An 18,355-nucleotide genomic window follows, 5' to 3' on the forward strand; every position below is an offset into this window, starting at 1 on the left:
TCAATGTATAGATGAAACTTCATAAACATTCGCATATATTTTTAGGCCCATCACAGCTGGTAGGTTGAATTTTTATTAAAAATTCTTTACAAAAAACAATTTCCCTCTCACCCACAAGAAATTGCAAATTTCTGATATAGTTTAACAAAAAAAAAAAGAAAAACTTAAGGCTAAATAAAATCCAAAAAGCAATAGATATAGAAAACTTCCATCTCAGTGAGTGCTCTCCAGTATTAAAATCCTAAAGTTCCTCAGTTCAGTTCCAAGCTTTCAACCAATCTCGCCGCTCTTTAGTTCTCTTCTTCTCTGTATACATCCCCAGAAATATGGCTTTTGTATTTGCGGAAAGGTCATGTGTGTTTAATGCAAACAAAAGAAAACTTGAACTCAAGAACAATGTCGCTTCATATATCCTTCCAACCCGAACAATAGATCTCTTGTGGTGTCAAAAATGTTTTATAGAAGAACTATAGAAGCACTATGGAAGCAGCAATACAACACACATGCTAATGTCCCTCCGATAGACAAACAAAGCACACACTTGTGTCGTTCTTGTCCTTCATCAGTGAACTACAACTGATGATGAGGATGATGATGGTGTGTGTCCCAATCTTGAACGAACAACAGAACATGTGTGTCCTTGGAACACAATATTTTTTTTGTGTTTGTTGAAATGCGACAATGTCAGTCAAGTAAATGAGATAGTGATTTTAATTATACGAATGAATTCGAGTACAAACTTGTACACCGACCGAACCGAAACACGAAGCAACTGTTTCCTCTGGTTTGTCCTTGGAGAACAATCATTTTTGTCAGGTATATGGTAAAGGCGGGAAACTCTTTTTCTCTGTGTTAAATCATCATATCAATATTATCAGCTGTTGCTGCTTTATTTTCATGTCCCGTCAAAGTTTTCAGCTGATGCGTTGTCGTGCAGTCATAAAGTTTGTTATTGTTGTTGGAGAATGTGTCATAACAGGAAGTGAAATGAACTTTTAATTCTTTTTTTTTTTAAGTGCGTGACATGGTGACATGTTGTTGACATTCACTTCCAGATGTGCACTAATTGTCTAGCTGCTGCTTTTTATGAAAAAATACTTTTTGTAACAATTATGATTAAACTTTTTATTGGAAATGGTTTCAAAAGTGGTTCGTGTCATAAAAAAGAAAACTGTTTTGTTTATATTTAATATTTTACTTTTGCCGGAAAAATACATGGCACTGCGCCAGTTTCGGAATATAGCCAACTTCCTTTTTTTTACTTACTAACTTAACTTTTAATGGCACTTAGATCATCAAATAGACGATGACCTTCATTTAAAAAAATTATTGTCTATAAAGTCGGTTTAAGGACTATAATTTTACGTGATAACGTCATTAGAAAACAGGTTGTGTGCTTTTCTTCTTCTTCTTCCTTTTTCTCGGCGCTGTTATGATCTCGATGTCGAGGGGATCATAACCTTCCCACGTTACTGCTTCTCACTAGTGATCAGCCTGTGGGGTTCGCCGGGTTGACCTCAGAAATCGGCGGCAAGCCTCCCGGTTTTGTATTGTTCCGTTTCTGAGGCCAACTGAATGCTGGTGTTTTTGCATTTGCTTGTACCAGGAGTTTTTAGGCCTACCTTTCTTTTTATTTCGTGTTGGAACGTTATATGATATTGCTTTTTTGACGGGGTTCTCAGGATCTCTCCTTTGAACATGGCAATACCAACTGAGTCGGTCGTGTTCAATTTTTTGGGAGATGGTATTTTTATTTGGTTGTGTGCTTTTGTTAAAAAAAAAATAATCTAAAAATTATTTATTTGCCAACTTTCTTGTAAACAAATTTATAATATAACAAGCTGACCCGGCGGACTTTGTTCCGCCATTTCTTGTATTTATTTCTAATTTTCGACTCTGTAATTAGTTAATTTTCAAATGATGAGGTTCAAAACTCGAAAAGTTCATAAAATGTGTTTAAAAATATTCACTTTTAAAGTAGCCTATGACAAATACTCATTCATGCGCATGATTAAAACCTATATTTCCCATAAGTTTGAGATTTTTTGCAGACTTTTAAAAATACCAAAAAAATAAAAGACTACTCAAAAATGTCCCTAAAAATTACCTAGTTGTTTTTCAAAAATTTGTATTTCAAAATATAGAGCCTAAAATTTTGCGTACCTGTAATTAGTCTTTTGTCGAAGGGTTATAACTACAAAAAAACCATCAAAACTTGGTTTTGAAATTTATTTTGAATTTTTTCAATACTTTTTTTAAACTATACAATAAATTTGTCTATCATTTAAAAAAAAATTCAACTCTTTACGACTTACCGTTTAGAAAATAGCCTCTTTTTCAATGTCGTGTTACCCCTATTTACCCTATATAACTTAAATTTTTTTTGCCTTAAACCTTCTCCTCTTATGCCTCTTTGATTTCAAAAAAAATAATAAGAAAATAAGTCAGCCGGTGTGGCCGGTTAGCGGTACGTACATATTTCTTGAAAAAAAGCGAAAACGATCAATTTTCATCAAAAAAAAAAGCAAAAAAACATATAGTTTTATTTTCTCGCGCTATTAAATCAATTTTTTTCAATGACAACCTATAAAAAATTTTATATCATGTGAAAGCTTATTATTTCAACTTTCAAATGACGTTTTAATCTTATTTCTGAGATGACTACAAAAGAATTAAGAATTTTTTAAAGCCAACCATGTCGAAATTCCACACTAATATAATATACTACTAATATACTAATATAATATATAATTAATATATATAATAGATAATTCTTATAGTAAGGTCCTCAAGCTAAAGACCTTACATATTTATATCTGTATATTGTGTAGAAAAACGTAAAAACTTTTGAATCCAATCATAATTAACAAGAAAAATCTAAAAAAAATTTATTGAAAACCATTATTTCCATGAAAAAAGTGAAAAAATCAATCTTTTTTTCTTCTAACATCATTTAATCCATTTTTTTATATGATAACCTTTAATAAATTTTATATCATCTGAAAGCTTATTATTTCACCTTTTATATGACGTTTCAATTATATTTCTACGACACCTACAAGAAAAGTTAGAATTTTTTAAATCCAACCATATCGAAATTTCAAACTTAGATTACGGTACTTAACACACTGCACAATGGGTCCCGCCATAGGTCAAAAATAAAAAAAGTAAATGTCAATTTTTTAAAATCCAATGATTAAAAAACGTTCTACAATCTCCCATCGAACCAAAACCAAAAAAAATTTGACGGTTACCCTTTTTTTCATTTCTTAATAGCCATTCAAAGTCGGTATATAAAAAAAGGTACAGTTTTTTAATCGCTGCAGTTATAAGGTGTGAACTTGCGATAGTGATAGCGGGTGTTAAAAATTGAGAACAGTATTAAATTGTTATGGATATTAAACGAGAAGGTTAATACTTTCTAAAAACATAAATTATATCGTTAAATAACATTAAGGCTAATTGTAATGGGGCTCGTTAGCGAAGCAATTTTAACCATTTTTATTTAGCTCAATTTTCATTAAATTAGAGATTTAGTTGGTTTGCCTTCGAGTGCCCTCTACAATTTAAGTTCTCAAAGGAAGAATACCGTCCTACCTTTCGAAATAATAGCGCCGTTTTTTCCCCTTTTTTCCCCTTTTCGAGTAATACGAGTTTAAATGACGATACACGGAGAAAAAAAAATTACAACGTAAAACTAAAAAAAATCCTTTTTGGCACTATTATTTTTATAAAAGACTGAACTAGAGGGTAAGGGTAAAGTGCTCGACTGACAGGCAGGTCCATTTCCGGCATTAACCATTTTTTTTTATATTTTCAAAAAAAAAAAATTTTTTACCTTTTTTTATTTTTCTTGAAAATAACCAAAATTTTAAAAAACTGACTTGATACATTTTTTTGCAATAATAAATCATATAAAATGATAATACAGGTGTTTCATTAAAAAAAAAATGGTCATTATATTTTTGACCGCACTTTGTATGGGAGGTGACCCACTGTGCACTGGTGGCTTGTCATAGGCAAAAGATCTACATAGGTGTTTTGTGTTCTAGATACACTGTTTGAACGTATTAGTCGCTTGATCATTCTGATAATTTCGTAAAGTTGACCCTGTCCTCACCAAAGTACATGAGTAGAGGTCAATTTTTTAAGGTTTAGTTTTTTGAAATTTTCGCCATGTCACGTATGGCTTTTGATTGCTTTGGATGTTTTATGAACAATGTTGTACATTCCTACTTAAAAAGTCTGTATAAAAAAGTATTGATGCAACCCTTAGACCTCAAACTGCAAATCTGAGACTTTGATAAGTAGACTGTCCATTCAAAGCTAGTTCTATTAAAACATATATTCAAATCAGACCTACTGCTGACGAAAAAGATCATACTCTATGGAAACTGTTTTGAGTGTTTCCATTTTTTTTTCGATTTGTTTCGCATTATTGCAATTATTTTCGAAAAAAAAAAATTCAAAAATAGGGTTCCTACACAAACTGAAAAATTTGAAATTTGTTTTTATGTGTACAAGTCGTGTGTACTTAAATATTCAAAATTTTTGGACCTATTATTGAAAGTTACACTGGTCTGCAAGTAAATCCTCTTTTTATTAAAACTATACCTAATTTTCTAAAGGATATTTGTACACAGAGAAAAATAGACAACATAAAATAGAACAAAAACAATAAGATTTCTCTATGGTTTTCATCCAAGAAGGAAACCTTATTAAAACAATCGGGTTTTCCTTATTGTTTTAAAATCTTCAAAAAAAAAAAAAAAACGATGACCAGGGTGGGAATCGAACTGGAGACTTCAAATCGTTAGTCGCCCACCTTACCACCTGAACCAACCTGCCATGAATATATTATTTTTGTTCTAGTGCTAAGTTGCAAAAAAAAATCAACTTTTCAGTCAAATTTTAATAAGATTTTCTCTATAAAAATAATAAGAAATCTCCTTAAAAAAACCTTATTAATCGTTGATTTTAATAAGATTTCCTTATGAAATGTATGGACGGTAAAACAATATGGCAATCTGTCAGTTTTTAGCGGGTCATATTTTTCTCTGTGTATGCTGATTCCGAAGAACGTCACGTTTTTTAGATATTCCTGTTAGAAATTAGTTGCGATTTTAAAAAGAGCTTGTTTTTTTTTTTCAAATTCTGTTTCAATCTTCCCAATATTTCTTATCTTCTCCGATATATCTCAATTTAAGTAAGTTTAGTAGGTTTAGCATATCTTACCTTAAAGAAACTGATATTTAAAAATTCTTATTTCTTTCTCCCAAAAACAAAAGTAATTTTTTTTTAATTGATTTTAGTATGCTGATTATGAATCCGAATTAAAAAAAATTTCAATCAGCTCTCATTTTTGAGATATGGTAGTGTTTTTTGAGACTTTCCATAAAAAAACTTGATTTTTTTATCCTTAAATGCGTATATCTCAAAATCCTGCATCATAGAATTTTTTTGACCTCGAATTCAAACTCAGCACATCAAAAACCATAAGAAAAGTATACTTTTGTTAATAGGAGAAACAATTCTGACGCTTTACAAGACAGTTTATAGAATGGTTTATCACAAATAAGATATTTCTAAATAGAAAAATAGCATATAAAATTACCAAACATGTTTAAGTTTATTTTTATGGATTTTATTATAGTTTTTCTTACATATATGACTTTTTAAATATAATGGGTGTTGAGATTTTACATTTCCCTTAGTTAAGATGTTTTTGTTCATGTGGGATTTACTAGAAACTGCAGGATTTCAATATTTTTGCAGTTTTTGTCAATTAGTATCTTTAAATGTGTGTAAACTTTAATTTTGAATACAAATTATGATAGATCATGTAATGAAAAATAAGTTGTCCAAATTTGAGCTTAATACGAATAACAGTTTTATTTTTGTACAAAATCAACCGAATCTAAAAAGGGTTATTTTCTACAAACTGTTCATATTTTTCAAAAATCATTTAAAAAAAAAAAATTGTACGTGCTGGAATTTTTCTAAAACCGGATTTAGATTCAGGTAATTCAAATCTTTCATAATTTCAAAAAATTATTTGAAAAAAACATATTTTGAAAAAAAAAAAATAAAATAAAATCTAAAGAATTTTAAAAGACTTTTGCTTGAATTGAGTCCTTGACCTTTGTCCCTTTGAACCCCGAACTTTACAAGCTGATATATATGGTCTTTTTCAGAATTTGAAAGTAAGTACTTTAAAGGTTAAAATTCTATTTAGATTTAAAATTTTCTCATGAAGTAAAAAATTATACTACCTTAAACCATAAGTTTAGTACAAACTCTGTAGCCGCATTTCTAAGTTATAAAATTTGAATGGAAAACTCCAACATACTAGCAACATTCTGAAACTTGATATTTGACAAAAAAAAAAAAAAAACCACCACATACCTAAAATAAAATCTGTTGAATATTTTCCGCAATGCTAAAATGTCCACGTAACCTATTTTCAATTAAAAATATATTTTATAGCAACTCAAAATGACTACATGACCTTAGGGAATAGGGAATTAGTGAATTGTAGCGAAAAATATTGCGTTTATAAACTAACTAACACAGTCTAAAATCAAATGCACCATTTCATTGCTGCAGGAGTAATAACATCGATTTTTATTACAAATTGATAACAGAATTGTAAAACCAAATTTTTTTAAAATAAATTCATAGAAATTCATCATCATCATCATAAATATAAATCAACTCTAGGCAAAATAATTAATAAACCAATTAATTTAGATCATATACAAATTTTCACAAATAAATTGCTCTTTCTCTTCGGGAAAATATACTATATAAAATTAAAATTCATAGAAATTTAGTGCAGTGTGCATTTAAATTGCAACAGAAATTTGTTACAAACAATTTTTACACACATATCTTAAATCGTAGAAATAATGCATAAATATCAACTATAGCAATTTCCTGATTATTCAAAACACCAGAAATGTTGAACAACAAAAACTTACCTTTTCGATGATGCATACTAAATTAATGGTTGATCCCATGTCCACATGTAGTTCACCAGAACCGAGAATAAACGCCTCCGGTACGACCACTTGTAAATTCACAAAATGCGAAATGACACCAGTCGGAGTTGAGACCTGCAAATGAACAAAAATGAGACCAGAAATTGGCAAATACATAACTACTTTTATAAACACACTCATTTTGTGCACTCTGGCAAAATTATTATTAATAAATCATCAACAAAAAAAGGACATCAAAGATACAAATTTTTCAACGATATGAGAGAGGGAGAAGGAAGATGGATTAAAATTGAATTGAATGAGTTTTCAGATGAGTTTTGTGGATTTTTCTGGTGTGATGTGTGTCGTTTGTCGTTGACGTTGAACCTCAAATCTAAATAAACACCAGTGAATTTGCTATGAGGCTTAAAACAAACTGCATGCTTAATGCACTCTTTCTCTCTCACACACTCAAATAGTTGAGTAAACACATTCCTTTGCTGCATCATAGGCATCATCATCATCATCATCATTCGGTATAGACGCAGGCTTCATAGGATCAGAGAATGTCTATAGTGAAAATATAAAACGAATATTCATTGCAGATTTCATTGCAAAATTCCATATATGCCAGCCATCCTCCCAAAGCTATAAGCCCCCCCGAAGAGAGGACTTTGTTTATATTTGTTTGCGGATTTCACAGGCAGAATTCAATATTTGAAATCGTTTGTGTCGTGATGTGCAAATGACTTTGGGGTACATTGCCATTGCATACTTCTCTGCATTGCATCGCTTCGCCATACTTTGGCACATACCTAAAAACAATATTTTTTACCCTCACCTTTGGATGATTTTTGAAATAAGTTACATGACGCATGTATGAATTTATCCTTGATATTGTGTTATAAACTGAGAGTTGAGTGCAACATGAACTTATATGACTTGCCCCTGTGGGCAAATACCACTTTTCAAGAGTCACACCACTGACAATGAACGAACGATGATGATTTTGTTTGTTTGGCATATGAGTAGGTAATATTTTTTTTTTGTTTTTTTTTAGTTTTATTCATATCGTTTAGGTGTTTTTCACCAAAACGTTTATCATTTTTTAAATAGACTTGAAATGTTTTGAAAAGGTTTCTCTTTCACATTCCTCCATAACAGAAAGTAGTTAGATCATGAAGTAATAACATTGAATAATTATAAACGAATTAATCGTAATCCAATCAGCTAAGTAGAAAAAGTCAAATAAGAAATGTCATTATTTTTAGGGACAAAAAAAACATGTGAAGTGAATTTTAAGCGGTGACTGTGGCGTATGCGTACTATTTTTGTTTAAACAAATTTTTTTTTAATACCTAATGATTTTTTTTTCCTTAATGCTTTATGAAACCAGTTAACCTATGTAGACTATTTCTTGAACCCTAGAATTATGCAATGGTCAGTCGAAATTTGCGAAAGCTATAGTGTAACTTTGGCACTATATCCTCAAAACAATAGGTATGTAGTAGGTTTACAAAGAAAAGTGGTAAAAGTGGTAAAGTGTTGCTCAGGCTCTCAACCACTTAAAGATTGATGAATTCCAAACACAGTAGGTATTTAAAATTAAAATGAGAAACAAAATAAATTCAATTTTTTTTAAAGGCACCTCATGTAATTAAATAAAATCTTTACAACCGTTTTCGTAAAAAGTAATGTTGAATTAATGACTTCTAGAACGATTCTGTATAGTTTTTTTTTTTAAATCAGTTGATGAAAAAAAAAGTTAACAAAATAAAATAAAAAGTCAAATTCAATAGTCAAAAAAATTAGTAAATTTGGTATTCAAAGGTAAAAAAACGTCTTAATTGAATTTCAAAAAATTTCTCCAAAAGAAGTATGTAATTTAAGTTGTTAAGGAGCAATTATAGAAAAAAAAATCAAAGTCATTGGAGGCTTGTTTTTTTTATCAAAAAATTTAATTTTTGAAAATTTTGATTTTGACTTTTACTAAGGTAATATAAATGCTGAGTAACATAAAAGGCGCACACTGGTAAAAAGGGACTTTTTAGGTGGACATTACTCATAAACTGCATTAATATTGTAAATTATCCTCTTCAAGTGCTGAGTATATGTTTATTAACTGTAGAGGACTATTTTCTTCAGATTTTAATAATTTATTAGCTAGTTTCTACATTTCACTTTTACTCGAAATAGAATTGAAACATGTGTTTGAAAATTATCTTATTGATTTTATTTATTTTCGAAGTTATAACTAATAAAAAAAAAACTATTGCTATCAGTAAACTCATTTACTTTACTTCTGCTTCGATATCAGCTGAAATGGTTTCGAATAGTTTTCGAAAAAAAATTGATCGAAAAATCAATTTTAATCGGATTTTCATTTTCTATTTAATTTTAAGTGATTTCTGACACCTATTCTGCACACAATCCAACTCCAACTGGCTTTCGATTTATATCATTGACCATAAAATTAATGTTCTTCATGAATATGCTTCAAATTAATGTACCTACAAGACAAAAAAATGTGAGATTAGATAATTTTTAAGTTCTTAAAGACTTTAGGTTTTCTAAGCATACCACTTGTTTGATTTTTGATAAATTATTGAAAAGGTATATATAAAAGGTAACTATATTTCTTAAATAGATATTAAATTGGTTAAAAGTTGACGAATCTGTAGTTTTATTATTAATGTGGAAGTGAAGTCAAAATCGTGCTTTTCGAAATCATTTTGAATGCTTGAAAACAATATTAATTTGGGAAAAATTAAGTTCTTATTCGTCTTAATAATTATAATCAAAACTACATATTTTTTAATAACCTAAATCCATTTGAGCTCATATGCGCCGTTACTTGTGTCACTAAAATTTAAATCACACTCATGAGGAACCACAGCATTAAGCTAGTCTGATTTTTTTTTCTTCTTTGGGCTTAAATGGCATATAACCCATTTCTCACCTAATTTTCTTTATAAGTAGGTACATTAAAAGAATGCTGTAAAAGTTCTCACCATCAAAACTTTTTAAAATAATCTGCTCATTCACATAGTTGCGGACATTAAAATCCTTTTCTTGAGCGGTTTGTTCTCTCCAGATTTTAATTAAATCATTCCGTAAAACTGAATTTTTCAAAGAAAATTTCCAATATAGCACGCTTATGGTTGTGTATGGCTTCAAATATTACCGGTGTGTAATCTATATGAATTACTCGTCCGGGCAAAGAAAACCGGAAGGTGGGCAAAGGTGGGCAAAAAAAGTTACAGAACTTCAAAATATTGTATAGACGATTAATTCTATCAAATGGTTCTCCAGTGTTTATTGGGTATTGTTTACAAAAAATTCTTTAAGTGTTGCATATACACATATAGTGCTGACAACTCTTGACAATTCTCAAAAAAAATAAACTCGGTTGAAAACAAACAGAGCTAAAACACGTTATCTTAAAAAAATATGCATTATGTGCAAAGTCCTGGAATCATCTTTTGCTTTGAAAAGACTGCTCTGTTAAGCTAGAGAAATTGCCTCAAATGAAATAAATTGGGTGGTTTCATAGTTTTCAATCATTCCTTATAACTGTGTAAAGTCCAGTTTGTCTCTTAATTGCCTTAAAATTTCAACCAAATGTCCACCTAGATGGAGTATTTTTACCACTGTGAGGCGCCACATAGATATCATTTTGTTTTTTCTTGTAAATGCATATTAATTTATAAAGTACTAGCTGACCCGGCGGACTTCGTTCCGCCATTTCTTGTGTTTATTTCTAACTTTCGACTCTGTAATGAGTCATAATTTTCAATAAAAAAAGGGAATCAAAACTTGAAAAGTTCGTAATGACTTTTAAAATATTCACTTTTAAACTTTTAGCAAAAGTGGCCTATGTAAAATATGGCCTATGTTAAAAACGGCCAAAAAACTTGGGACAAACAAAAAATTGTTTTTCCCGTTATTCGGTCAAAAATCATTTTAAAAATTCAAAAGTACATGCATGCGCATGATTAAAACCTATATTTTCTATAAATTTGAGATTTTTTGCAGACTTTTAAAAATTCCAAAAAAATAAAAGACTACTCAAAAATGTATCTAAAAATTAGGTTGTTTTTCAAAAATTTTTATTTCAAAATACAGGGCCTATGAAAAAAATCCGTTTTAGACCCCTAATTTTTTTCTAAATATCTTTCTCGTGGTGTAACTCAAATTTCTGTGCAAAATTTTGCGTACCTGTAATAAGTCTTTTGTCGAAGGTCTATGACTGCAAAAAAACCTTCACAACTTGGTTTTGAAATTTTTTTGAATTTTTTCAATACCTTTTTTAACTATTGAATAAATTTGTCTATCATTTAAAAAAAGTCAACTCTTTACAACTTACTGTTTAGAAAATAGCCTCTTTTTTCAATGTCTTGTTACCCCTATTTACCCTATAAAATCTTAATTTTTTTTTGCCTTAAACCTTCTCCTCTTATGCCTCTTTGATTTAAAAAAAAAAATTAAGAAAATAAGTCAGTCGGTGTGGCCGGTTAGCGAACGTACACAAAACCAAACTTTAATATATATAATAGATGTAGAGTATTTATATCGCAAGTAAAAATCTCATTTTGTTTTTTGCCCTACTAACATGAAAAAAAAAAATCTAATATAATTGTCAGCAATTTCCTATTAGTCTATTTAATAGACCCGAGCTCCAGATCAAAAATAGATCAAATTCGTTCAAGACTTTTTATTGGCGATTATGATTCCTTGGCATACAAGAATACTCCAGCCAAAAGTGCTACTAAATCCATTGGTGCATTTCTGAGAAAACGGCAACACTGGTCGGTTTTCAGTTTTTTTGATTTAACTCGAAAACCAAGCCTGACTTTGAAATGGTTCAAAGACACTTTTCATAGCAAATTAAATTGTCTGTCAAGTTAAGATGGTTAAAAAATTTTAAAAATTATTTTTGACTAAAATTCTAACCTAAAATAAAAGAAAAAAAAGTTAAAAAATTGACAATTTTATTTTTTTTTACTAAATCAAGGGGCATTTTGTGTATGTAGCCGGGACGTCCAAACTTTGTACTAATGAAATAAAGTAGAGGTAAAATCCTTTGATAATATGCAATTTTTAATTTTTTTTGTCAAGTAACAACTTAAATGTACCTATTCAAAAATTAGCACTTTTTCTAAATTTTTGACTTTTTTAGTTAAAAGCAAGTTTTTAAAACACGATAAAATCGTATTAATTGGTAACTTTAAGACTTTTAAAGTAAACATACTTCGAGGGATTGATTTAATATAAACTAAATATGACAAACAAAAAAAATTATTTGCATCCTTATGGCCTTTAGTGCAATTTTGTGTATGTGCATTTTTATAAATTCGGGTCGAATGGATGGACGGAGAGCCATTAGCTTTGGTCTATTGCATAGAAGAACATTAAATACCTACTCTTTTACTGTTTTCAATGGCCTGAAAAACAATTCTTGTAAAATCCGCGACCAACGAAAAGTTTCTCTTGAAAAACGAAAAAAATACTCTTATGAGTTTGAATCAAAATAGCTCAGGCAAATTAGTAAATCAAATTGCACTTTTCGCGGGACAAATTTTTTTCATGGAACGTGTTTAGGTGAATGTCCTTAAATCATAAAAGTGAATTTTTTGGGATGATAAGATATCGGGAACAGCTGCCATCTTGGAAAATAGGTCGGTGCCGTTTTTATTTTATAACTCCATTTTTACTCATTTAAACCAAAAATGTTAGAGAATAGACTTATTATCAATTAAATTATCTAAAAAATGATATACAAATGAATTCCGTGAGCTAGTTAAATTCAATTTTATAGTCGGTCAAAGTCCGGGTTCTTCTCGCAAGGTTAAGACAATATGACATTTTTTCAAATATCTGAAGAACTTTTTATTTGTTTGGGATTTTCTTAAAGAATGAATTATAGCACTTTTATTTGAATTATAGATTTTTAGCTTTACTTTTAAATTTGAAAATTAAAAAAAATTTAATTGTGTGCTTTTTTAGAAAATAAATTTAAAAAAAAAATCAATTCCGAAACGTGACATCCATATTTTTTTTTTTAATCAGAAGTTAATACAAAAAAGGAAGTTTTTAAACACCTCTAATAATTTTTAACATTTCTAAAATAGTATTTAAAAATTATTGTTGTTTTATGTGTTTTATTTATTTTTATTTCAAAATTTTTTAATAAAAGATTTTAAAAATTAAAGCAGTTTGAATTCCAGGTTCAAGTTTGTAACTCTACTATCTTTGTTATCTATATTTTATGATATTTTAACGACTTGTTGGATACTGTTGTAGTCATAAAATGTTTGTTTGCTTTAAGGCTTGCTTCACTATGCTTGGTGGTAATACTTGTGATCAGTTTCTGCTGACACAAAACTACGAAGTAGTCTGTAATAACATTAACTTTTCAGAAAAAATATTTTAACAAATTTCAAACTTTGTGAAATTCACCTAACGATGAGTCACCTATCATTTCCCAGTGATTTCTCACCAAGGTCGACTATCAAGTTGACTAGGTTAAAAAATCTGTGTGTGTGTGTTTCTGTGTGAGGATGCGGTACTTTGTAAGATTTTACATTTTCAACTATTTCATTACTCATTTCAAAAGGAAATGAAAGTGAAGGTCCATGTGTTTGATACTGATGTGTGTACATCACGTGTAGATAGATATAGGTACCTACCTAAATAAATTGTTGTAGAGTAGTAAGTTGTATAGGTAACAAGTTTATGCAACATCGCAACGTGCCTATATCATCCATCTCTCTCTTTGTGACCGACCCTGAATTGCTCTTAGAAAATAAATCAAGGGGCTTATAGTTGGCTGTGATGGTTTTACGTGTTTTTTTTTTTATTTTCATTTTAAAATAGGAAGGTAGATATCAGTATTTTTTTTTTTTTTATTTTTCACTCAATTAAGTCAAGGATTTTGTTATATTGTAAGAAATTCCTTTTGATTTTTATTTAATAGAAATATAGAGAAGCAAAGTGGAAAAAAATCTTTATTTTGCTCTAAAGGATGTGAATGTGAAAAAAAAGAAGATTGTTCCTTCAATGTGCATGTGCATCGTATATATAAAATAGTTTGATTCAATGGAATTTTTATATTCCCACTTTTGATGCATCATTCTGATAAATGAAGTGAAAACTATTTGATAGATTTTTTTCAAATATATATAATATATTATTTGATCAAAAAGAAAAATGCAAATATACAAAAAATATAGCTATAATAATATCAAATGAAATGTGTACCTATTTGAACTTTCTTTTCATAAAATGGATTTTTTTTTAAATATTTTATTGGTATTAGATAAAAAGAAGTTTTTTGTATAGATTCTTTTGATATATTAGCTGAACAAAAATTCTTAATATGTTTAACATTCTGAATGCCAATATTCACAAAGACATTTGATCAAAAAATATGCAAAAAGATATTTTCAACAATTTTTTGCAATTTTTATTACTATTGACGAAAATAGAAACCGAAGTTTTTGGACAGTTGGAGAAAGCTCAGAAAAAGTGATTCAATGGGCGGATTTTTCTTTTTTGTGTTATAGTTTTAATAATTTTTTTTTATAGATGATGATTTCTAAGGGGTTAAAAGCTATCGAAAATATGACTAAAAAAGAATTTTAAAACCTTTTTTTTGTCAATAATTAAATTAATTCAGGTAGACTATAACTATCAAGACTTTCTTATTGAAAATTTTAATCTCCTAAATATTGTATTTTTTAGGCGTTTTTTTAGGAATTTTTAAGAGCATGGAAAAAATTTCAACTTATGAGTACTTACGTGTGTAAAAAATTGAAGTTCTCAAATGATTTTTCAGGAAAAACTTTTTTTTGCCCAATATTTTTTTTATCGATTTTTACATCTTTTTTATTTTGATAGGTAGATAGGTGATATTTAAACAATATATAGACTAGTAAGACAAAGACTATATTTGTGCAAAATTATATATAAAATTTCTCCAAATCCATCGCATCGAAATATTGTATTTTTTTCTTTTTCATTCGGAGGCAGATATTTTCGTTTCAAAGTCCCGAAACATGTTTTGGTTTACAAATATGAGATCACAGTGAACAGGCCTATGCATTCAGCTAAAAAAAATTACAAATTTATTTTTTTAAGATTTTCGAAAATTATCCAAGGGGTACCCCTTGTCTAAAAATTCGAAATTTTCAAAAATTTTCTCCAAATCTATCGAATGGGACATCAAAAGAAAGGACTCTTTAGACTCTATTTATAACTGAAAACCAAAAGTTTGTAGGAGTTCGAGTTGCTGAATAATTTGCAATCGAAATATTGTTTTTTAATTTTCAAAATCGTAAGAGCTGTTTTTTTTTAATAATGATGTACCTAGGTATTTATATATTAAAATTTTCTAATATTAAAAAAAAAATAAAGTTGGTATGCCATTTTTTTAGAAAATATTATTCAATATTAAAATAGATAAAATTCATCAACGCGTTTTAAAAAAATTGAATTTTCAACAAAAAAAAAATTGAGGTAGGTTTTTTTAAAAATCCAAAATTGTGTTTTTTTTTAAATTAAATATTAGTTGTAACGTTTCTGTGTAAAATTTTTAATTTAAAATCTGTTTTGTCGTTTACAAGAAATTCATAAATAAAAAAAAAATTTAGTTTTAAGAAAAAAGTTATAACTGGAAAATACAAGTAGATATCTTTGCTGGGTAGAATAAGACAGGTTTTCCTCAATTATTGTTTGGCAAAAATACGTTAAGGTATTCGCGTCGATAACAAGCTAATTTAATTCTTTAGGAAAACCGCTATTCAGGATTTATTTGCAGAGACAAAAATTTAGCTTTTGGAAATGGAGAAATCTGTCTAAGTGGGGAGTAAATTTTTTGAAAATACATGTACCTGAAGGAATCATGGTAGTTATGACCAGGGATAGGATCTTGTGGACCTAAAAACTTAAAAAAAGGCAAAATAAAACTCCCAAAAAGGCATAAAAAGGCATTTATTGAGAGAAAGAATGAAATATAAAAATTAATTGCAGTAATTTTGAACAATCATAATTTTTTTTTAATTTTTAGTTAACAAGCGCCTGCGATTGTCCCTTAAGAGTGCTTTAAAGGAGCTAAAAGATCTCTCTACATCTGTAGAGACGACTGGACCCCAATTAAAGCACTCGACATAACCCACTTCAACATTTGCCGGGAGCTCTTGATTTGTGTTCCCATGTATTTCGCAATTTATTTCTTCAACTCTCTCGAGTCCCTTATTTGCCAAAAAAATTGATCTGTACTTCTGAAAAACATTTTTTGCGACTGCCCTTTGCGCAGCCTCTAAATCTCTCTTGATTATGCCCAAAATCTGGAGAACTTCTTCAATGGAGTATTGTAAATTGATTAAGTTAGCTTTTGAACCCTGATACGTGTCGGTTGCCGGCCGCGCAGTAGAACATAGAAGACAACAAATGGTAGCAATAGCAGACAAACAAGTTGCATAGGTAGATCTTTTCACTCAAATTTTGTTTGTGGGGGGTAATTAGTGAATTGTGCCCTTGATTATGAAAGTGGACTAAGTCACTTTTTGCATTGTTTAAAGAAAAACTTACATAATAATTTTCCTATAACGATTTAATTTTATTTTTTTTTATGAAATCACTAGAGGAGCAATAAAGAAGTTTATTTACTGCAATTTCGCTTTCAAATAAACTTTACCCCTTAAATAATAATTATTTTTAGGCTAGATTTGATGCCATTTTTAGGAGTGACTTAGTCCACTTTCATAATTAAGGGCACAATTTTTAATATAGATATAAGTACCTATTGAGTAAGTAATGTACTGAGTAAGTTAGACCCATTTGCTGAATCGAAACTCAAGCATTTTAGTTCTACATAAATCCTTATATGACAGATTACGCAGAGGAAAATGTAGGGAATACGAGTTTATGTTCAACATAAATTATTTAAGTTTCGACAAATGGTCCTTAGCTTTTTGTTTGTATATTTGAGTGTTTTGTGTGTAGACATTACCTTAACCCTTTCGAACCCAAGCTATGAAAATCAATATTAAAAAATGTTTTTTCGGTATTATCGGGTCAAAAACATCACAACTAAGAAATATGAATGGCAAAAAGTTATTTTCCAAAATAATAAATAGCAAAACTAATGTGTTTTTCTCATGTTACATGTAAGTAACATGCACTGCCTATGACCACCAAAAGAAGTCGGAGAACTGAGAAAATAACTTTTTATGAAACTATAATGTATGCTACTTCATCTAAGCAAAAAAGCAAAACACTTTCATCATTAACATTTTTTATATCTTTTTTTCAAAATTATGACCATATATAAAAAATTTTTTTTTTTGCAAAAAAAAAAAAATGTGAATTTCAGTCCCTTTCTCGATAAAAAAAAAATTAAAGGTATGATATTTGACTAACTTTTTGTAATAATCCAGTAACTAGGCATTATTATCTTTCAATTAAGCCATCGTTACCTAAAAAATTGTTTAATTTAATATTTTGTACGAATTTTTAAAAAAATGTTACATGAGAGTAACGCTGGGTCCGAAAGGGTTAAAGACGCTAAAAAGATAAAAAACATAGGAAAAGGCAAAAAAAGGCAATAACAAGAGAAAAGGCAAAAAAAGGCAATAACGAAAGAAAAGGCAAAAAAAAGGCAAAATAAAATACATATATTTGACACGAGGGGGATGTGAAACGCGTTTGTTTTTAATCTATAATATCGTACGATTGAGCAAGAAAAAAAGGCAAATTCCACAACACCTATCCCTGGTTATGACTAATATAATGCACAATAAATGAAGAAGGAAAATACACTTTTGGTGATACAAGAATTCAGAAATGAATTTCTATTTTTTGATTGAACATTCTTCAAAAATAGCTATATATCAAGAAAATTGAAATTCATTCTTAAGTTAAATAAGTTAATTTAGAAACATAAAGTGGAATTAAAAATAGAACTTTCGAGACGTAGGTTTCGGAAAACTATGCAACATATTTTTCAATATTATTATGTTCAACCTTTTCAAGTATACCTACACCAAAATTGTTCTTCATCAAACAATATATTAAAATCTCTCAACATACATTTTATGTCAGGCAATTTATATATATGTTTGAAAGACATAGATACACCTATCATCATTATCATCATCTGAAAGTCAACAAGACACCTTCAAGTAACTCTTGATTTGCTTGCAAGCATACCAATTTAATATATATTTTACTTCATATTAAATCAATGACTATATCACTTTATATGGCAAAAGGGTCCTTCAAGGAGAGAGGAGTTTCTATCAGAAATAAGATAGAATCCGTCGTTGGTCGTCATCGTCTTCGTCCATAAGTTAATGCTATCCAAACCACATTTG

The 18,355-nt window shown here is 29.1% G+C and overlaps 1 protein-coding gene across 3 annotated transcripts in view; it reads right to left on the reverse strand.

Annotated features, from left to right (window-relative positions):
* Nucleotides 1-18,355, reverse strand: part of LOC129906291 (zwei Ig domain protein zig-8) — a 415,386-nt gene that overhangs the window by 13,567 nt on the left and 383,464 nt on the right. For all 3 annotated transcript variants that reach the window (XM_055981989.1, XM_055981986.1, XM_055981985.1), the window contains one exon: nucleotides 6,981-7,115. In XM_055981989.1, the coding sequence (XP_055837964.1) occupies nucleotides 6,981-7,115 (135 nt within the window). The remainder of the gene's footprint in view (nucleotides 1-6,980; nucleotides 7,116-18,355) is intronic.

This window comes from Episyrphus balteatus, chromosome 1, assembly GCF_945859705.1.
Source record: "Episyrphus balteatus chromosome 1, idEpiBalt1.1, whole genome shotgun sequence".
Taxonomy (NCBI): Eukaryota; Metazoa; Arthropoda; class Insecta; order Diptera; family Syrphidae; genus Episyrphus; species Episyrphus balteatus.